Genomic DNA, 22,278 nt, shown 5'->3' with positions numbered 1-22,278 from the left:
TTTGTCACGTCTGCAGTTATTCCATTTTCCCCTGTTATTCTCCATCCTTTCACTCTTCTGAACTTCACTGTATTCCTCTACAAATCACCTTTTTGTTTTTAAGCTCCTGTCTGCCTCTCAACGTTTCTGCATTTTTTGTTACCATATTTCTATGGAGCATCTTTGTTCTCACTGTATATCTTAAGCCCAGTTTCTTCAGCAGTTTCCTTCATCTCACTGCTGCTGGACTTCCTACATCTTGTCCCCACTGTGTCATTTTCAGTCACAAATGGAAGGCTGAGCTGCAAGGCTGCAAGAACCCTAGACTTCCACACAGAAGTGCTGTAGACAAATACAGATGCCCAATTCCCGATGAGGTTGGCAACCTTCTGATGTTATTTTTGAGTCTGGAGAAATATTATGTCCCACAGGCACTTAAATAGCTGGATGTTGGATCAAGTTTGAGTTGGCTAGTAACAGTTTTGCATTGCTTTCTGCCCCTTACACGGCCTTGATGATAGGTAGAGGTCTTGCCTGAAGGGCAGGATGGCTCCAGATGAGTTGGGGCAGTTAGGTGGGCATCATTTGTGCACTATATTTTTCCTAGAAGCACTGCTTAGTATTTCTTATATTGCTGAATTGTATTCAGCAGTAGTACAATTGGAGTATGATTATGATACTCCAATAATAAGCAGTAGGGAGTTCTTTACTTAATCCCACCATATTCTTTAGTTGTTTCTAACTTCAGTTTGCATTCTACCTCCTAAAATGCAGATTGACTCAGTTCTACCTCTGCAAGCTCTACCTTGCACATACCTGCCACACAGAACTAGTACAAATGATGCGATCCGCCTTTTAAATCTTCAATGAAGTTTAGCTGTACAGGATTACAATTCACTGGTTAGACTAATATTACACTTTAATTTCAGGAATTCAGGAGAATGGTGGGAATCTTCAAAGATTTCCTCACTTCTCCTGAACTTATTCTCCAGGTACTGAAAGGATCTCAATGCATAAGTTTTATACAGTTGCTGCTTTAATGAGAGAATTTAATGGTACCAGGTGCATTCCTTGATGACTTCTGTTTGCTCTTTTTATCATGAATTTAACATTATTCTTTCAGAGTACATTTTTGCAATCACAAATATGCTCTTTTTGTTTACACAATCATGGTCTTGCAAGTCAAAAGGGGCAGAGATGATCACTTGAAACATTTCTTACAGAATAAACGTTGGCAGCCAAAGGTGAGGATGAGATTCTCAGTGCTTCATTAGCCCAGATGTCCTGGAAAAGGGCACTAAGAGCTCCAGAACTTGGGTAAAACGCAATTCTTGGAAGTAAATGTAAGCTGTCGCCTACCTAACAGGTTTAACAGCAGGAGAGGTGTCTTAGGGAATGCTGCAGCCTTGGAGCATTGATTCAAATTGGTGCTGTTGTCACAGGCAACAGACAAGTACCAGTGCTCACCTGAAATAAACCTCTGCACTGAATTAAAACATGGCCATCATGCCACTATGCCTGCAGTGACCTGTGTGGACAGGTGGCTGAAAAAAGCCATCCCCAAATCCTTTTCATGCTAAAAGCCTTTGTGTTTTTTCCAACTGATGGAATTCCATTTGCATCTTACTGGAGGCTCTTATCTCAATCTCTCTCCCTGCCGTCCTGCAGTCATATGAATTTAGTTGCATGTAGAGCTCCTGATCATCACCAAGGAATGACCAAGGTCTGGGAGATAAAACCTTTTTTTCTGGGGACTTTTTGTCCTGGTAGGACTGTTCTCTCTGTATGAAGGGAAATGTGTTATTCTTCAAACTTTGATTTCTCACTTGCTTTTTAGGCAGTGAACTGAGCACTGATGGCCTTGGCTCTTGAAGAGGAATATCCTGTGTTTTAGCCTCACTGCAGGACTTCAGCTCTAACACCCTGGTGTATCTACAGTTCAGGACTAGGAGCAGGTGAGGATGCAGCTAAGTTTGTACCTCATACTTATCAGAGAGACTTCTCCAAGAGTCACTAGATTTGAAGTTTTTCAGAAAAACAAGGATCACACTGTTGGAGTCAGTGCTGTGAACATAAATTCTCACCAAGCACTATGTAAATATTAAAAGTAAATTAATTTATATAGCACTTTAAATACTATATAAATTCAACCTCGAATGAAAGTCCCATTCCAAAGATTTATAAAGAACTTGTACATTTTGGACTGGGGGAAAAAAACCCATCCCTCCTTTTTAAGTAAAGGGAAAAGCCTAACTCAGAATTGTCTTGTTATTTACTCCTGTATTCATATTGCACATTAAAATACTTACATAAAATGTGCCAGTTTTCAAAAGCAACTTGTTACTCTGTTTTTCAACTGAACTTGGCCAGACTAAAAAGAGAATTATATATGCCAGAGGACTGCAGTAAAAGAGATTTAAGGGTTTTCAAAGAGTGTAAGAAAGAGACTATAGTAAGTGACCAGTGGAACAATCAGCAATTTTAATTAAAACAGGGCTGCTTATTGATCTGTCATACAGATTTACCCCATCTGCAATATTTCAGCAATGTTCCTATTTCAGAAAACAGCACTTGTAAGAGCCAGTAAAGAATATGGAAGTTAAGAATGGAAATGTTTTGTAACTGGGACATTCTGTGCTGAGATCTTTTTCTATCCCATTTAAGCACCTCGCGAATCTTCACACAAAAATGAAAGCAAATGTATGGAATCTATAGGATAGTCTACCCTCGTCTAGTGGAAGGTGTCCCTGCCCATGGCATGGGTCTGGGACGAGATGAGCTTTTCCAACCCAAACCATTCTGTGATTTCCATGATATTGCTTTTCTAACTTAATGCCAATGGGCTCACTGCACGTCAGTGTGAAAAAAAATCCTTCAAGTCTAAAATATATTGGTATTTTTAAAGATCTTATGTTCTTGAAACAAGTGGGATCTCTAGCAGTTGTGTCTTCAAGGTGGTCATTTGTCATCCCTGAGCTGACTGACCTACATTTCCATTGGGAAAACCAAGGAAAGTACTAAAAAGGGACTAATAAATGCTCTGCACACATATGGAAGGTCTGTGGTATCAGCAACTGCACTTGGTAGATCTGCTTTTTTCCTGAAGAGTTTGCTTATTTTAAAATTCTAATTATTTTAAATTTCCATTTTTAAAGTAGCATGATGAAATTAAAATACCCTCAATGCAAATTTGGCACAAAAACCTGGTTTTAAAGCCAGAAATGTGTCCTGAAATAGCAGCACTAGCAGTGGCAGAACATCTGCACTGGAAGGAACTGCTCTTGTGCTCTGATTGAAAAGAAACACAAATTGAAGGTGGTGATGGTGATGTGTCTGTTTTTTAATTAAATGCATGTTATTTAAAGTTTATGGAGAGCTGTGCTGTGTTTACAGAGCAGCTTGTGTGGCAACACAGGTGATGTCTCCCAGGTCATGTCTGGTGAGCACCTGGTGTTGGCAGAAGGATGAAGCCATCAAGATTGTCATTCTTATCGTTCAACAGCTGTATTTTAAGAAAAAAAAAATAAAGAAGGACCTATGTGTTGAGTTTTATTATGAAACCCAAATGGCTGGGAACTTGATGCTTGCACATGGGTCGAGAGCTTTGAGAAATCGGGGATAGATGTAGAGACAGTTTTTTGAGTGGGAAACATCATTGTTTTATTTTCAGATGAGGAAAACGCCTCATTAGGCTTTTATTAGCCCAGAATGTTCCTGCTCACCGCAGTGGTGAGGTGGAGCGTTTAGCCTCCAAATGGCCATACAAACCACGGCCTTTTCCGGGGCTCGCTTTGCGCAGTTTTCCCTCAGGCCTGGTGTGGCAAGGCCCGACCAGGCCACGCCCCAGCCCTAACTGTCCCCCCACGGCTCCCGTCAGCGCCGGCCGCCATTTCCCGCCGGGGGGCGGCTCCACATGCCCTGCGCCTCGCCCCATTGGCTGGAAGCGTTGCGGAGGTGCGGCTAGCTGCCGCCTCTCGATTGGCGTGTGCGGCTGTCACTCTTGGCGGAGGCGGGGCGTGGCGAGGCGGGTCCCCGCAGGGGCGCTGCGGCCGCAGTTGCGCTCGGGCGGCGGCGGGTGATGGCGGCGGTGATGGGCTCTGCGATGTTGCCCCTCTTGGCGCTTCTCGGGCCCGCGGCCGCGCTCGCCGGATACATCGAGGTGTGTGAGGGGTGTGGGGGAGGGCTCCCCCGGGGTACGCGATGCATAGGCGGGAGGTAAGCGGGATTCGGGGTGTCTCGGCTGGTGTGGAGCCGCCTGGAGATTGTCCAGCGTCTTTGAGACCTTCCCGGGGTGGTGAGTTCGTATTTTACCGGTGTTTTCGCGAAAGCCGTGTCCCTCAGGCCGCTCATCTGGACGGGAAGCTCCGTCTCACCGGGATGCTTGGGGCTGTTTTTTTGGGGACGTGACCTCGGCATTCTTGGCACGGGAACAGGAGCGGCCAGCTCAGATGGGTCCAGAAGCATTGAAGACTGTTAGAGGGCTATTCCCTAGAGAAAAATCTCGGTTGAACGAATCCATTTGGTTGATGATGGATCCAAAATAAATCTTTGCGTTGGAACTGGTACCTCGGCATTCGGGGAAGATGCTTCAGCCAAGTGTAAAGGCTATGCATTTCAAATAGAAATGGCTTAGATGCCCATAGGAGTCTGTGTTTGTATGTGTGTGTATATATAAATACACACATGCGCACACATAAACGAGTATATATTAGTTTTGTGTGTACGAAACGCGTATTGTGTTTGCATATATGAAAATAACTGGACAGAGGAAATTCCAGCTTTTGCCTAAATCTAAGAGCTCAGTATAATCTAGCTCTCCAAACAACAAGATGAGTAGGAGAAAATCTTGTGAGTTTAAAAACTTGATACTATAACTTGTCTTATTAGAGGGAAGGAGAAAAACAAGGAGCTAAGTATGTGCTGAGCTTGAGAAATGGCACGTAAACAGAGTTTAATAATCTGAATGTTGTTTGGAAATGCAAAACAGCTGCATCAGTCTTGTGGAGGTTCTGGGTTATTTAGGGCTGGATAAAGAAAAGGCTGGTGGCTGTTTGTGAATGGCTTGATATGAGAGTTTACAGTAAATTTTAGCAGGCTTGGTTAAACAGAACATCTACCTCAGTGTGATGCAAAAATCTAATGCTCTAAGCTGGTGGTAATTCCTAACTGGCAGTAAACTTGGGTATTTTTAATATATGTTGTACGAAATTGGTCTGGTCTGAGATTTCTGCTTGTTTGGTTGCTATTGAGGAGTACTATTCCGCGTACTTTGTACCAGTCTTTCTGTTAAATTTCTGTAAATCAATGGGACATGGTTGATAACGATTTGTGGAACAACTCGTGGGGAGGTTGTCTTGCAGGAAGGATGGTGGAGCTGCTCTGAGGGCACGGAGCTAATGCCCAGATCAGGTTCCTTGGCATTGCCTTGGTGGCAGGGGACTGCCTGGTGCTGCATCCAATCTCCTGCACCTGTTTGGCAACTCCTCCAGCTGTAGGTCACTTCCTCTCTTACATCCGAGACAAATTTGGCTGCTATGCATATCCCTTCTGGAATCTGCTGCTCAGGGACATGTGCCATGAAAAATCAGCTTGGAAAACAAATCTAGCTGTCACTTTATTCCAAGGCCCATTGGTGTCTGTGTGATGAAACAGATCCCAAGTTTTGCCCGTCCCAGGACTGGCAGAGAGGGAGAGTGGCTGTGTCACACGTTGTCACTCCAGGAGGGGCCAGCAGTCCCAGAGAGGGGGTCACTGACCTTTTAGAGAAGGATTAAAATGAAAATGTTCCTGCAATTCAGTTTGCTTCCTCTGAAGGCATGATAGCCGCCTTCGTCTGCTGGCATAAAATGTCAACTCTGGTATTTTAATCCTTATTTTTGCTGCATTCTTTCCCATTGTCTTGTCGGTGGGGAACTGCAGCTCTCAAGTCTTTTATCGCTGTCAGATTTGCTCAAGAACCACTCTCGATGCAGAGCTTAGGAAGTAAATAGTTTTGTTCTGGGTTTTACACTGTGGTCATTACTGGATTTTACCAGCTAATGTGATGAAAAATATGCAAGCAGTTGGTTTTTGTAAATAATCAAGATGTCATTTGAAAGTTATGGAGAACATGTAACAATGTCTGCAGTTTTTAGTTCAGCTGGATTGGCATGGTCCCATTAGGTGGATTTTCTGTCTCTTGATTATCTTAGCTCCCATTCCCTGTCCCTGGAACACCCGGTAATCGTCTTATCAACTACAATCTGTTTTTCTTTCTGTGCAGGGCAGAGCAAGGGGAGTGGTAGTTTATTTTTTTCTCTTAAATTATTGTATCTGAACTCTTGACTAGGGCGTTCCCAAGGGTTGGTGCTGGTGACAGTCGGTCTCCCTTTCAGATCGTAGTGTGGGGATGGCTGATAACCTCTGACAGTCTCTCTTCCAAATGAATATTAGTAGAAGAGTTTAGAGAAACCATGGATCCCAGCAATTATTGTGTTTCTTTCCATAGCAGTATGTGTCTGAATTTTGCTTGTTTTGATTGTGAAGTCCCCAAGAAACTCAAACAGGACGCTGATGCCAACTGGAAAAAGAAAATAAATCTATGCTAATTAGATCTGTATTCCAATGATAAACTCCTTCTGCTGTGCCCTCAAGACCTTTGAAGGTGCAAAGTTTTTTTTTATTACTTGACTTTTTTGTGTAATCAAATTGAAGGCAATGCAGACTTGATATGGCTTTTTTTTTTTAATAATGTTTGGTATTTTTCCAAAGCTCTCTTGTATGCTTACATCTGTTACCTGCCTGCTCAAGTCACCAGGATTTGGGGGAGAGGGGAAAAAAAGGGTGTGTTTTGCAGCAGAATTTCATGCTATTATTTTTGTCTCGTATTGCTTAAATTCTCCTTGGCAAAAATATCAGCCTTGTGCCATTTCTGCAGACCTTGGGGACTTCTAATTGCCTGCGGCATCAAACAAAGAACTCCACCTAGGGAAATTTCCACTTCGGTGTTTGAATCCTGAGCAGAAGCAGCTCAGGAAAATTCCAGCCTTGAGCCTGTGGCCTTTAGTTTGCTCTCAGTTCCTAAAACTTTGCTTCTTGGTGTTAGGAAATACAGCTTCCTATGAAGGTGATAATATGCAGTGCCTCTTCTAAGCTTCAGTAAAAGCTCCTCTGGAACAAAGATATGGAAATAAATCTGATACTGCGGGGAGGCTCTGGATTTTCTGCTGCAGTGTAGGATGGCACGTGATGATAAGTGCTTCTTTTTGGAGGATGCCTTCAGCTCTCCTTGTTTCACCTGTGAAATAATCATCACCTCTATTAAATGTTATTTAGGCATTAATAGCTCTACCAGGGATTGAATGACTTTTTTGTTAAAGTGGTCGTTGCATCACCTGCAAGTAACTCAAAAACTGTTCTGTAGGTGGCTTTAGCTGTATTATAATTACACACTGCTTCTCCTCCAGCTCCTGGGAGTCCAGGGAAGGATTAGTGCAGTTCTTGGTGCTCTGCTCCAGTTGTGCTTCTCTCTAGATGTGCCTTGTAAAACTTCTGCCATTGCTTTTCCCTGTGTGTGTCTTGGAGGTGTACGGGCTCGATCTTGGGAAAATAAGTCACTTGATTGCAGCCTCTGCTTCTACACGAGTACTTAAACCAAGGCCTTGTTCCTCAGCTGAAAATTGAAGAGAAGTACACCATTCCCATCTATTTCTTGTTAGAAGGCAAAGCCTTTCCCTTTCTTTTTTTACACTTTGGCGTTTCAGACTCTGCTTTTAACTCCTCAGGCTTTCGAAATTGATGCAATCCCTGGGTCTCTTGTGCTTCTTCTGTGCAGTAAAACTTGGTGTCATTGTTTTTAGCTTCAGGCAGTCAGCGCCTCTGAAACTTGGTGTTAATTTAAGATGATACTTGCTCTTATTTGGAAGCCTTTCAATATTTACAATGGCCTAGAAACCCTTCTGGTAAGGCTCTTAATTCAGAATTGCACTTGAAAATGCAAGATTGACCCCTCCCCCCCTTTTTTTCCCCTCCAAACTGTTGTCTGCCCCCATTATAGGCATGTTATGCTTTCTCTACTTGCAGTGTGTTTATCACAGTGAAATGGCATCTCCTACCACAGGTTTTACTTGCTGGGTATCTTAAATGGAGTATTTAGGGCTTTGTGACTATGCATTAAGTATATTCATGTTATCGTTTGCTTTTGGGTAGTTCCCTTTTCACCTTTTTCCTATAGGTGCCAGTAAGTCTCAGGTTTGTGGGGAGAAATGGGTTGACAACATTGTGCATAAAAATTTACAATTTTTCCATACGTAAATGTATACTTATTATGTGCTTACTAGTGTGAGTTACAAAGTAGTTAAGAAGGAAGATGTCAGTTAATTGTCAGGTTCTTTTTATTGTGAATTATCCAAAATGACTTGTTTTTTCTGGTTTGGAAAGGTTGATGGCTCCTCCTCAGATACAATAGGATCGAGATAATTTTAGCCTGTTAATACTGTTACTTGTATGGGGCAAGTGACTGGTGTTGTTGGAGCAGCACTCTCACTCCTGAGGGGCAGTGCACAGGGAAAAGTGCATTTTGGGATGCATAATTTGACTGGGGTTGTCTTTGAGACTAGTTTCCCAACATGAGATTTGACTTTTTTCATTTATGAATTTCTGCAGCTGTAAGCAGGGAGATATATATGCATGCACACACACACATTTCACATGGAGATCTAGCTTGTGAATGACAGTGTTTTTTTTTTAACTTGTTCAGCACTAGATTTACTACTTCCACCTCCGTCTGCCTTCTCAGTTTCTCAGTTGGAGTTAAATATATATTTGTGATTGCGTGTTCTCTAAGCTATGCTACCTTATGGGAGGACATGGAAAACCTACATACCAAAGAATACAGAAGTGCAATCTACCTTTTAGCCTGGCTTTTAAATGTCCATTGGTTCTAATGCTTGCCCTGAAGGATTGATGTTTAAAACGCAAAATTCTGTCTTTATGTGCATTTGTAAGAGTTTTAAGTTACAACCTAAGATGAATGATCGAAACACCAATGTTCTGCAAATGATGTTAAACTAATCTCCCTGGCAGCCAAACCCAGCCTGCTTGGCTTTATGTAATCAGGTGTCCACCTGATCAGGAGCACATGTGGCTAAGCTGCTTACCAGCTTTTCATTTGGAGGTATTACAGGGATGTTTTGTATACAGCCAGCGGGGAAAAGGATGTACTCCTTATTCTTGAAAGATCAACCTGTAGATGTACTAAATTGAGTTCTAACTCCATGTTGTCATGTTTGCCTGCTGTGGTAATGCTCTTGTGCAAATGAATGTATTGCAGATCTTCATTTTAGTTTATTTTTTCAATAGCCTCCTAGTCACTCTTAACTACTATGCCCAGTCAAATGCTGCTGATCTCTGCGGTATTTGGTGATTTATTTCACTTTCCATTTTCGCTGGTGACAATGGGAAGTGAAATCACATGTTGGCACTCTGTTTCCTGAGGAAAACTCACTGCTGGGTGAGGCATAGTAGAGAACAAAAGGCTTTCTGGACTACAGGCAAGCTTGGTTCATGTGCATTTCATCTGATATAGAGATTTCTTCTGGCGAGACTGGCCCACTGGTCTGTGAGGACTGGTGCAGCTGGACTATCCTGATGTTGGAGTGTTTACTGCAAGGATAGTGGCTTCACTTGAGCTGTTTTTTTCCTGATGATTTGTTTCTCAAAATGACTCTGTTGGGCTGTGCAGTAACATCTGTTAGCAGTGGTTTGAGGGAATTCTTAGTTTTCAACCTGCAGATCAGTGGCTGCTTAGAGAGTTCAGTCTAAGCTTCTTCTCCAAGGCTGTCTTGGGGGGTTCCTCCTCTAAACCTTCAAAAGTCTCACCAGTTATTTCTAGCGCTGGGATTTCCTGCACAGGTGAGCTGTGGGGTAGAATGCTGTGGCTAGACGAGGCCTTCAGTTGATGAAGCAGGGTCTGAAGTTATTCCATGCAGTATGTGAGCTTCAGAGAAGCTTATGGAGGAGACGAGTCAATAATTGTTTGGCTTGGATGGCTTCACTGTGCTTTGAGACTAACGGAAGATCATTATCAAAGGATGACTTTAAGCTCAAGTTTTTCAAACTATTAAATATGAAGGGCATTAAAATTGTCAGTATAACTTAGATGCAGCCTGAAAAAAACCCCAACAAAATCCACAGAAGGTGGGAGCTGTGCCTTGGTTCCCACTTGTGCTGGAGAAAGTTTGGGGTAAGGCACTGAGTCATTGGTGTGTTACAGCTGTTGGCAGCGTCACCGACCTGTGGTACCGTGCCGAGGTGCAGCAGATGATAAACGTGCCTCAGCAGTCACATCCCAGGCTCTGGCTCTGTGACAGGGATGCATTTAGGTAATTTCATACAGTAAGCTTCTCTCTAACAAAATCACAGCAGTGCAAAGTGTATTTTGATCCAGGTCAAGGACAGGGACAGGCAGACACTCACAGGCACACTGAGCTGGCTGAGGCCATGCTTTACTTGACTATAACAGCAGGTGATATTCAATGAAATTTCCATTTAAAAGTAGCTAATTGTCATCTCCTTATGGATGACTTCATGTTTAAATAAATGCAGTGTTTAACGTTGAAAGTTCCTGTTCTCATTTAGGTCTCTTTTCCTCCAACAAATATTTTCAGGTTATGTTATATTTTCAAATGTGTGAGCTGTTCTGAGGTGAGGGTCAGGGGGTTGGTTTCTTTCAATTCTTGCATTAGTGAGAATTTTATTATTTTATTAATGCTCTACTGTAGTAGAGCTTGCGTTTTCTCATGAAGATGTTGTGTTTGGGTTCTTGAACGCAACACTATAAAGCTCTAAATGAAGCCAGTGAGGTGAACTCAAAAATCTTCATCTAGTGATGATGTTGCAGAGATGAAACAGAGGTTTAGCAAACTACTTGGTATTTTCCACGAGTTGCCTTATGCTAGTTTCAGTACTGAGATGCTTAAATCAAAAGCCAAACATTAGCATTTTTGATCTTTGGGGGTTTCTTTAAAGGCTCTTATGTTATTTTTAGCTCCAGCTTCCTGCCAAAAGCTTTGTTCCTTTTTTTTGGATTTTGTGTTGATGAATCCCACTAGTTATGATGTCATTCCATGGTGTGAAATGACAGCAACAAAAAGAAAAATCTTAACCCATACCATCTGTTACAGTAAATATTATGTACTCCCATTAGATTCCAAGCGGATTTGGATTGCATATTTACAAGAGAAGCTGGTCTCTGCTTAGACTTATGGTACCCTCTAGCATAAAGCCTTTAATCACCAAATTCTCTATATGGTTTTGGATTTGACATGACACATTGCAGGTCTAAGTTTAGTTGGTTTTTTTATCAGTGTTTAATCTTCTGTTATTCATATCAGGCCTAGTAACTTGCCAGAAATTATCCTAGAGGAATCTGCATGAATTAGGATAATTCACTAATACCAAGCATTGGTTGACTTCTTACAGTGGTCATCTTACAGTAATTGTGGCCTGAAGTAGAGAGAGGCAGATTTGCTTTAAGCTCATAAGTATTCTTCTCAAAGATTAAATGCAGAACGTTGATTCAAACCTGTGGTTAGTGCTCCCCGAGAGTGTATTGGCATTTGCATGTGTCTTTCCCTGCATAATTTATCAAAGCCCTCACTGAAGAAATTGAATTTGATAGGTGTTTTATTTTATGCTGCAAGATCACAAACTTGTTTAGAAACGCTAAAGAAGAATGAAATGGTGTCAGGATCCAAGCAGAGCACGGAGTTTGCCTTAGCAGCCGTGTTCAAAGATGAATTCTGAAATGCAGGGTACAGCAGTGCTTGTGCATGAACTGAGATGTGCTGCCTGCCAGGGAAAAAGGAAACTGAGAAATTGTTGAGGGTGCATGTTATCGTGGAAACTGGTTATTACTCTTGAATGGAGCAGGATGCTCTCAACTCCCATTTGGATTTGGGATGAGATTTAAGTGCCTCCACGTAGTTTGAGTTGCAGGGTTTCAATAACCACTTCATTTCCAGAGGCTTTAAGTAAAGCCTCAGTGCTGGAAATGTCAGGCAGTGGAGAAGGTTTTCCCTTGGTAACCAGCCAAAAAAATGGAGATTTTGCATTTGCAGTGTATTGATGTATTAGAACTCAGCCTTTGGGCATGGATGGACGTGATGCTGTGGCTTACCTGGGCAAGACCCAGATCCCAGGGCTTGCTGGGGGAATTCTTGAGGAGGTCACAGGATGCAGTTGTGGTGCTTCTTTGAGTGTGGGAAGTTTGGGCTTGGGACAGAGCATTGTGTCATTGCAAGAGACACTGGGGAAAGAAGGGGGGACAGAAACATGTTCCTGCCCCTGTCACTCCTGATAAATGCTGTCTTGTTCAAATTGCATCAATATTTGCCCTGCAACAAAGGCAGGCAGTATGTGGATGTCCTGTTAAGGGCACAACCACTTTCTCGGGAGCAGTTTTCCAATAGCTGAGGCAGAGATGGATGACCTCCCAGAGCAAAGGCTGGATGGGGTGGAAGGATTTGCGCTGCTTTATCCCTGCATTGTCTTACAGCTGTCTTTGTGGGCTGGATCACAGCTTGTCACCTGTTCTCTCCCTCTCCTCCTGCCTATGTGCTTATGCACTTTTTGTCTTTTTTTCATGGTACACACATTTGAGTTTGTGAATAAGAACTTGCACTAATCACAGGAGCTGAAACTTATTACCGGTGTTTGAATCCATAGTGCTGTGTTTTATGCATAGTGTTTTTAAATAATCCTTAATTTCAAATCCTTATGTCTTGCTGCAGAGTATATCTTTGTTTCTCAGGTTGGGAGACCAAGAAATAAACATAAACCAGCTGATCTCTCCCTGCACAACAGGTCCTTCCCTTTGCATCCTGGCTGCCAGGTAGAGGAACTAGAAGAGCTGGATTCCTCACATAGTAGGGCTCTTAAATAGCAGGAAATCTTTGCTAAAATGTAAAATCCACAGTAGAGACAAAAGGGATTTTGCAGTTGAGGCTGAAATTTCTGGGTTTGGATAGATTTGTTGCGCTCAATTCTACTGAGCAAGCTTTTGCAACTTGCTTCACATGGGACTTAGCGTGATGAGGAGAATACTTTTCAAAATATAACTCTGAGAGGCTTTCCACAGAGCATCTACAGCATGTTAATTCCCTCTTTCACTGCAGGGCCCTGAGTAGAATGCAGTATTGTAATCCTTTGGTAATAGATACTGATGGATTTCAGGAGCAGTGCTGTTCTGAAATGGCCACTGTCATACTTTTAGTGGTGTGTGTGCAAACTGCTATACTTGGTACTCCAAGGAAGAATATTATGGAGACACCCAGGAAAATTTTTGGCTGCAAGCTTCCTGTGTGCTGTAGCAGAGACATGAGGAGCACTGTTTTCCAAGACCCTAAATGGCCTTTTGCTCCAGGCAAAAGCAAAGATGATTTTACTTCATTTGCTTTGCTGTCCTTGATTTCAGTTTGGCTTTTTGAGCTTTATACCATTGTCTTTAAAGATGTTTGCAAAAATGTGAATCATTATTCCTCATTATCTGAGTGGCTGATAGCATTACTCATAATTTTCTGTTTTATTTATTAGGCTGTGATTCTTACATTTATTTTTATCTTATAACTGGGGGCATAACAAACATCTAGCCACAGCTGGCAGCAGCATTAACTAAGATAGGTTTAATGTGCTAAACTTTCAGCAGCTCTTCCCCTGGTGTTGACTTGGAGATGCACTGCCTCTGAAAGTCCTTTGTCTTTTTTAAGAGGATGTTGCTGACCTGCTCTAAGCTGTTTCTCATTCATAAAAGAGGGCTGATTTTTACTGTTTATAACAGCAAGCTTTAGATACACCAGATCAAGCAGAGATTTCTTTTTGGTTTATAGTATTTGCCTTGGAATGACTGCTCTGCCTTGAAGTGGCTCTTCAGGTCTCTGAGCAGCATCCGTTTCACAATCTCTACCTTCAACGTGTCCAGGATGATGCTCTTCACTGATGAAGGGAATTAAAATAGTCATTAAGCTGCTGAATACACCAAATGTCCTGTTAAGTACAAAATAAAGATAGTGAACATGCTGGAATGATACAGTCTGTTGGAATGCATCAGGATGGGAACATCTTTAACTTGAGCCAGACTTGAAATGCTTGTATCACAGAAAGATGAAACCAGGGCTTAGTTTGCATATGGAAACTCTTGGCCTAGTGCTGTCTGTAGAGACACTTTCTTGCTCTCATTTTTCTCTGCTGTGTTTAAGTGAATAGTTGGTCCTGTCTGCCCCACCTTGACTCCTGAGTGCCACTTAAAATGGTGTGCTTGGCACTATTGTTGGGATGCTTCCTGCAGTGAATTAACTTTGGGAACAACCCAAAGCAGAGGACTGTTCTTATTTATTTCCACCTCTCTTGGTTAATATTCAGAGCCTTTAATTGACAGGTATAACTTTGAAAATACAGACAGCCTCTAATGCAATTGTATGACTGTGACTGAATAGTTGATCTACTTGCCTTTGTTGTCCAGGCTGTAGAGTTGCCATGTGGCCTTGGCACCCACAAATCCATTTTGTGCTGGTTGCCAAACCTGTTTTCCCCCTTTCAACAGGTACTACAGCGACATACAACAGTTCTCAGTGCAATATTCTCAGAATGTTCCCAGCCTCGTAACACAAATCCATGTAGTACTGGTCCCACTGCTGTCCAGGCTGGTTGGGAATTGTGCAGGGAGAGGCAGCCTCCAGGATAATTAAAGCATGGAACTTAGTTGGGCTCTCAATGAATTTTTTTTTTGTAAGATATCCAAAGTAATTATATTAGAATGAGATATGCTTCTGGCTGTCTCGTGCTATTGCGTATCAGGCTATAATTTTAGTATAGCTTTCTTGTGTGCTGCTCCCTTATGATTTGAGACATCTGAGTGGATTCTGTGGGGCTAATCAGCATCAGGGATTTGCCAGATTCCGGCTGAGTTAATATTTGCAGCTGAGATGTGTGCATAGTTGGGTTTCTGAATTTAAGAAACACCTCACTGGGCCATGTCTGAAGTCAACCAGTGAAACATAAAACCACCATTCCCCAGGGTTAGAACTGTATGCAACATTTTCATCCTTTGACTTTGAGAAAGCACTACTGAAATGACTCCGCCCATGGCTAGGAAAATGGTGGTGGCCAATTGCATCAATAGGCAGATCAATCTACCCTCCAACCACCGTGATCAGATTTGCATGTTAAGTCGACATTTCAATCACTGTCCTTATCTGCTTGTGGGGTCAAGGAAAGCAAAACTTGTTTAGAAGGCTGACCATTTACTTCTTTCTCATTCAAGCGTGTCTTCCAAGAGCATCTGAGCAGGAGAAAGAAAAGCATCTCTAAGTAAAAGTCAATAGTCACTTCTTTCCCTGCCTAATAGCCTTTTCCAAGCAGGAAGATAAAGAATTGTTTGGAATGCATCTGTTCAAAATGATGTATCTTGACACTTTTCTTTACAGTTCCTCCAGCTGCTCTTTATACCAAAAAAAAAAAAGTTGCTGTGATGGACAGCCCGGGAAAAGGGTTTAAAAATCCAAATAAAAATACTAGTACATTCAGAGACCTTGAAGAGGAATATCAGTTGAAGTAATGGAAATTCTCGGTGGATAGTGCCTCTTCAAGGCATAACAAGGTGGTCTAAAACTGTTCTGCCTGCTCTTTTTCAGGGAGTGATTTCCCTTGCTGTTGCAGAACAGGCAGTTTTTGCTTCCACCTTTGGAGTAAAGCTTTCAGCACCTGATTGTTTTGTGCTTAGAAGCCCTCAGTGAAGTGTCAAATTACTTAAAACTCATCAAGAATCTGCCCATCAGCTGGGTGCAGCTGCAGCATGTGAATTCTTCCACTAATCTTCTGGTCAATTGCATTTTAGCTAAGCCGACAGAAAAGAATAGTGTTCTCTTCCCTACCTTGAAATTTTTTCAAAAAATGAATAAAGAAACGTCAAGGAAATAATTATCAGTGTACAGAGAGTTCATGCTTCCCACTGAAACCTGAGAGAGATTATTAACAAGTTAAAATCTCATTTTATCAAAGATAAAAGTCACCTCTCCCATTTTATTTCCTTGCAGTGCTATACAATCTGATACAGCTCAATAGGGTGAAGAGGTATAAAATTCAGTGTAAGAAATTCAGGTGTTCAACATACAAAGCCAGGTAAATATTCTGCAGTGATAGCCTTGAAATATTAGAGGTTCTAGGCTTGCTTCTGTGGAGCTAGTTTTACTTTCTGGATCAGCAAAATCAGTAATGGGCATTTCAGCCAGCTTGAGTCTGTTCTATAAATTACCACTTAATTTTCTAATAGCATTAGGCAGCTGTTGTAAGTGGAGCTCTGCTGCTTCCTGTGAAGGAGCTGGTTAATATGTCCATTAGAGCTTTTGTGCAGGGCTAGCTGTGGGGTGGTGCTGTGACTGTTAAACCCCGGCTGATGAATTAATGCTTTAGAAATAAAATGCTGCTAAATTACTAAGGATTGCTTTTAAAGAGTGGAAGAAATGGAAATACATTAAGCCATTGCTGAGGTCCTTTACTTTCTGTGACCCTGCTCCTGACAAATTTTGGGGGTACTTCAAAAGGCTTTTTGTCATTTGACTTCTCATGTGTCAGTGCTCAATCCAGGTGTCTGAGTTCTAGAGAATGGATGGAAGTCTACTTTTCATCCTCTGCTTTGGAAGAAGGTGAATTGGAACATTCAAGCCTGAATTCTGCTGATAGTCACAGGATCTTTTGAGGACTGGTTGGCTGTGTGTGTAAGCTTAAAAACGAACAAATAAAGCTTTTGCCCTCAGACTCTTGGAAGTAAGAAATGTTGCTCTGAGCCTTCTTCCAGCACTCCAGCCTCGTCCATACTTAGCCAGGGTGGTGCTTGCCATTCTTCATTCTACCCTTGCTTGAGGGCTTGCTCACTCACCTTCAGTTTGCTGGCAGTAGTGGAAGGCTGCTGGCAGCCTTTTACCACTCTTATTGCTGGGATAAGAAATAGCTGCAGTGAGGAAAATGAAAGACTCTTTTGGTGACAGTTTGAGATGGTTTTGCTAAATTAATTCTCTAGCCTTTTTTTAAAAATATTTTTTAGTGGAGTGGTAGGAACTGTTCCTAATCAGCAGCTAACTGTAAACTAAACTTTCTTGGCGCAGTGTTCACATTGAAGTTTTCTTTAAGGAAAAAGCTGTTGTTTACCAGACCTGAATAAACTTACAGAGCCAATATAGGAATCTCTTTAAAGCACTGATTTCTGCATACCTGGACATTAAAGGTTCTTAAAATATTTTGTTTTGTATGTGAGCAGTCATGTAAGCTGCTGTCTGAAAGATGCTCCATAACAACTCTGAGTAAATAACAGGAGGAGGTGTATGGGAAAATGGTTTTGGTTTAAAATTCCAATTTCCAATATTTTTAAATAGATTTACTAAGAGCCAGAGTTGCTACCTGTTCTCAGTAACAGATACTTACTACTGACTGTTTTCATAGGCTTGAAATTTGTAGAAGTAACCTGTACTTTTGGGTAGACTTAAAATTTAAAGTGTAAAAGTGTCCTAAGTTTTTATTCTGGAAACAACAAGGGTATTCCATAATTTTTTGCTAACTTGTTAATTTTGTTCTGGATCAGCATAAGCTTGGCAGAGCTCAGGGAGCACCAGCAAGGATAAAAGCAGCCCTATATTTTAGTGGTTTCGGTTTTCAAATGATGGTCATTAGCATGGTTTGGAAAGCCAAGACTTAAAAACTTCATGGTTTCCTCTGCAGATTTGAAGTTTCATCTGAATTGTTTGGAGGACAGAATTACCAATTAATTGTGTTGAGTTCTGGGTTTTTTTAACAGAAGATTGTGAATTTAGAGGTGGAAAGCATTAGGCATGACCCGCAGAGCCCCAGCTTGGTCAGGGAGCCTGTGTGCTGTTGGGAAGTTGCTTTGTAGCCTAATTGCAGGACTTGAAAATTCGAAGTATTTTATCATATTCAGAAACACATGCAGTCTGTGCGCATAAATAATCAATCTGTGATGCTGAAAAACATCTCTTAGGGGGTGGATACTTGAACCAAACTCAGACTGCACTGCAAACTGCATTCCTGCTTGTTATCCTTCTTTATCCTTATTTTGTTTTTTTTTTTTTTCCCCTCAGGAATTTTTCCTTGCCACTTCAAATTCTCTGTTAAAATACACCCTTCAGTTTCCTGCTTGCCTTTTGGATCATTGTGTTTTAGATAGAAATGCAGCCTTTTTATCTGGAGTCAGCCGAGTGGTTTGATGAGTAGATGGAGTGAGAAGCCACAGGTTCATGCAGTGGCCCTTTTGCACAACTCCCAGTGAGCTTCACAAGATCTGTAAAACAAATGTTTGTGCTGTTTTGAGGAAGGAATTTTGGTTTGTCCCCTCCTGGAATGCTAAATCACTTTGAGTCAGTAGTAAGGGATTTATTTTTCTCTGCCTGATGTTAAAAAATTATTCTGTCTCCTTTCTGCCAGATTTGGCCACTAGGGAAGTTAGTGGAGAACTCGTGTGGGTGTGTGACTTGGATTAGTTTTAGTCCAGGAGTTACTTTTGCCTTGAACAAATTGCTTTGAAATTATGAAAGATTTTCTGAATGTACTTTCCTGTGTATTATGGAATCTGTATCCTGGTAACTACAGTGATTATATTCCCAAACTCTTGCAGAGCTCAAGTGCCTTAAGATGGCTCGAACTCTCCTATCAAACCATGGAGAAGTTACAAAATAGCATCTCTCAGTACTCCTCCACATGTGCTCCTCTCAGTGATGCCTTTGTGGTATCGGCAGTATGGTTCATATTAATAATCAGTTCAGAAATGAAAGACCTGAGAGTTAAATTTTTCAAACACTGTTAAGCCATAGCTGCTGTCCTTAGGCTTCAGTTTGGATCTCCGTTCTGATAGTCCAGGAAGGCAAAACTGCCCTGTGGCCATTTCTTCGGTAGAATATTAGCGAATGTGAAAACATTAACTTGCACTCAAGTTTTTGCTTGCTGACTAACAAACAAGACGCCTTGGGTCTCTGTGCCTCAAATGCCCAAATAATTAATGTGAGAAAGCAGTAATTAGTCGGGCCATGCAAGACAGAGTGATGACACAGATTGGAGCTAGGAGAGTGCATTAAACCGAGCTGAGCCTGCTGCTGGGTGACATTAGGCAAGTCTCTTGACTTTGTGCCTCAGTTTAGCCCAGTGATAAATAGGCCTGGCTCTCTGTGCTGGGACAGGACTTGGGGTGGTGCCACAAAAAGGGGACTTTGAAATAGTGCTGTGGCAGTGTTCTGCTGTGAGGGGAGGGAGGTGGCCGTGAGGGTGTCTATCTGACACAGCTTGGAAATTGTCCCTTACGTCCTTGTGACACGTGGAAGATGACCTGGCTGATTAAACCTATTTGGACCTACCTGTGAGCAGTGTGAGGATTATCAGTGTTTGTGCTTTCCTGTTCTCTTGCCCTTATTTTTAAGGAGGCTTTGTGTTAAACAGTTCTAGTCCCAGCCACTATTCCCAAGCTGTACTTTTCAAGCTTGAGGCCCTGAAATTGATCTTTTTCAAAGGACACAGTTCTGGGTACAGCAACATTTGTTCAGGAAATGTTCCAGTGCAGTTGTTATGAACTTTGTCTCTCCAGGGATAGAAAAGAGGATGCCAAAGGCAACTGTTACACAAGCAACTTCAGGAAGCTGAGGAAGTGCTGAGTTGTGGCTTTCCTGCATTTGATCACCTCTTCCCCAGCTTAGCACTGCCTGCAGTGTGGCACTCCCTATTGAATACAGCAGTTCACAATGTCTCACATGCAAATTATGTGCTCTTTTACTCATATAGGCCCTTATGGAGCATGATAAACCAGAGGGGGAGGGGGAAATAACCTCATACCTCCTAAGCACAAATTCCAAGGGCAAAATAGCTGCCTATGAGTCAAGGGTACTTAGAAATCTCCCCTTTTCCTTGTGGAAAGGGAGTGGAATGTGCAAGGCAGTAAGGAATGCTTCAGGCTGCAGTAGGTTTTTAATCCTACGGTTGCTGTTGGCACACATGGATTATTGTCACTGAACTTCTGAGTGTTCAACGCTTCATGTCAGCCATAAACACAGGCATCTAAACATAAACTGCACCCCAGCTACCACTGCAGCTCCTGCCTTGGCTCCCAGTTCTCTGCTGGTGCAGACTCCTCCACCACAAGTGTCAATAAAGGACAAGCAGATGAGAACTCCACCCTTTCCAGCAAGTTACAGCAAGCCAAAGACTGCTTTAGTGAGATTTCTGCCATTTAAATTCAATAGCAAACCCAGGCTGGTATTATCAGCTCACACCAGATCTGCCTGCAGACAGTAATTCTTCCTGTCTTGGACCCCTGCCCATGTGCATTATTGTAATTATCAGCAATTTAAAAAAAAATAAAGCAATAAAGCTAGGATGAGCTGCTAGTCTGTAGATTTACTGCCTGCTGTGTCAGGCATTCATTCCCCTTCCTGGGTTCAAGCCACCTATCTGCTGAATAAAAGCAGGAAGAGGAGCTAAGGAAAACAATGCATGAACACCGTTTGAAGCATGAATTGAGACCTCTGCTTGCATTTACAAGTTATCAATCCAAAACCAGGGCAATTTTAAGTATTCTGTCCAGAAGTTCTTGTGTGTAAAGTTCTTCTGCCAACTTCCCTCACTTTTTAGTTGAAGTGTTGGTTTCCTGAATACTGACTTACCATTAATTCCCAGGTGGGATTCATGGCAATGAATGTTAGATTTAAGGACTCTGTTGCACATTGTAATCCAGGAGGGCTGGGTTTTACAATGCCAGCCCAGCTGTTCTCCTTCCAGTAGCTTCGCTTTGTGACTTTGGCTCTTCTTAATTTCCATTTTCAAGGGCTGGCCTCTTCTTGGGGAAAGAAAAAGGCCTATGGACATCAGCTGGAAGCAACCCTCTTATGGGGGATTCAATTGAAGCAGTTTGAATCCCTGCACAAACATTCACACCAATTTTTCAGTCAGGCAAAATGTTAGAATCCTCACACATTCAAAAGCAGCTGCTGTGGAGGGTTTTGTTCAGAGGAAGGCTGGTAAGGTAACAGGGCTCATTTTTGTGTCAAAGGAACTGTTAGAATTCCTCAGTGGTCTTGAAAGGGTTCAATTTATATCCTCAATATCTGTGAGTATTGTGCCTGCATAGGGAGATTTGCAGAGTTGCTCAGATAGGGTATGAAATATAATTTAAAAAAAAAACAACAGAAAGATTCAATTTAAGGTGGGCAGCATGATTTATCTGAATAAGGACAGTGCTGAGCAGCGTGTTCGTGTTCCAAAGTCCCTCAGGTTGTGGTTCACGTGGACCATGATTTAGTAACCAGTGTTGCTTTTGAGGGCCTTAGCCTAATTAAAAATAAACAGCGCAAGTAATCTAAGTAATCTTTCCAAGTGCTGCCCTGCTTTTTTTTTTTTTTTTGTCAGTGTAGCAACAACTGGTTGTGAAATACGTGTAACTCTCAGGAGCAGGAATTCTGCTCTGACCTGTAGAGAATCCTACAAAGGGCCCTGCCTTGTCAGTTAAGGCAGGGTATGCCCTCAGCAGCCAGTTCTCTGCCCACCAAGTCAATGCAATTCCCTATTGGAGCTTTCCTCAGCAGCTCATAAATTCTAGCGGCTGGAGTTTCAGTCTTAGAACAGCTTAATCTTCCACGGTTTTATGCAGAGAGCTACTCTTGTGTTGCTGCAGAGGTAGCCTGATGGAAGGCATGTGTGGTGTGGATTCCCCTCACAGGCACTCCATGCTTCTCAAGCTCCCATCCACTGTGGTTTTGTTGGAATTCTGATCAGATGGATGAGGCTCTGGTCATGTTTGACCTCACTGAAAATGCAGAGTTCAGTTAAATATGATATTTTGCAGATACCTTTGTGCTTTTCAAGAAAGCTCTCCAGAAGTAATTTCTGTGAATTATAATTATCAGCTTCTCTTCACACGAGAAAAGTTCCAATCACCCTTCAATCCTCAAGTCCCCATCAGCATGCCAGAAGGTTTTCCAGAATAGTATTCCATAGGGAGCTGTATGGACACCATATGAAATAAGTTATGTTGTGATGATGTTTAACAGATCCTGGCAATAAAAGGCAAGGGATATGGATGTCATTTTCATGTTTGTCTTTAAAAACCAGAACTGCAGTGTCCTGCTTGTGTTCCAGGGGTAGATGTAAAATTATCTTATTAAAGTCTCTAACCTTGTGTCCCTCCTTTGCGATGGGGGATGCTTGCAGGAAGAGCAGATATGACCCTTTTTAGCACCTGGAGCCCTGGCCTCCAGGTGGGTCTGCTCACACATC

The 22,278-nt window shown here is 42.1% G+C and overlaps 1 protein-coding gene across 5 annotated transcripts in view; it reads left to right on the top strand.

Moving 5' to 3' along the window:
• The first annotated feature begins 3,978 nt into the window (after positions 1-3,978).
• APLP2 (amyloid beta precursor like protein 2) overlaps positions 3,979-22,278 on the top strand; it is a 49,107-nt gene continuing 30,807 nt past the window's right edge. For all 5 annotated transcript variants that reach the window (XM_074559427.1, XM_074559426.1, XM_074559424.1 and 2 more), the window contains exon 1: positions 3,979-4,138. In XM_074559427.1, coding sequence (XP_074415528.1) covers positions 4,058-4,138 — 81 coding nt within the window. In that variant the 5' untranslated portion in view covers positions 3,979-4,057. The remainder of the gene's footprint in view (positions 4,139-22,278) is intronic.

The sequence above is a fragment of the Zonotrichia albicollis genome, chromosome 27 (assembly GCF_047830755.1).
Source record: "Zonotrichia albicollis isolate bZonAlb1 chromosome 27, bZonAlb1.hap1, whole genome shotgun sequence".
Classification (NCBI taxonomy): Eukaryota; Metazoa; Chordata; class Aves; order Passeriformes; family Passerellidae; genus Zonotrichia; species Zonotrichia albicollis.
This window is presented reverse-complemented; position numbering and strand designations above follow the sequence as displayed.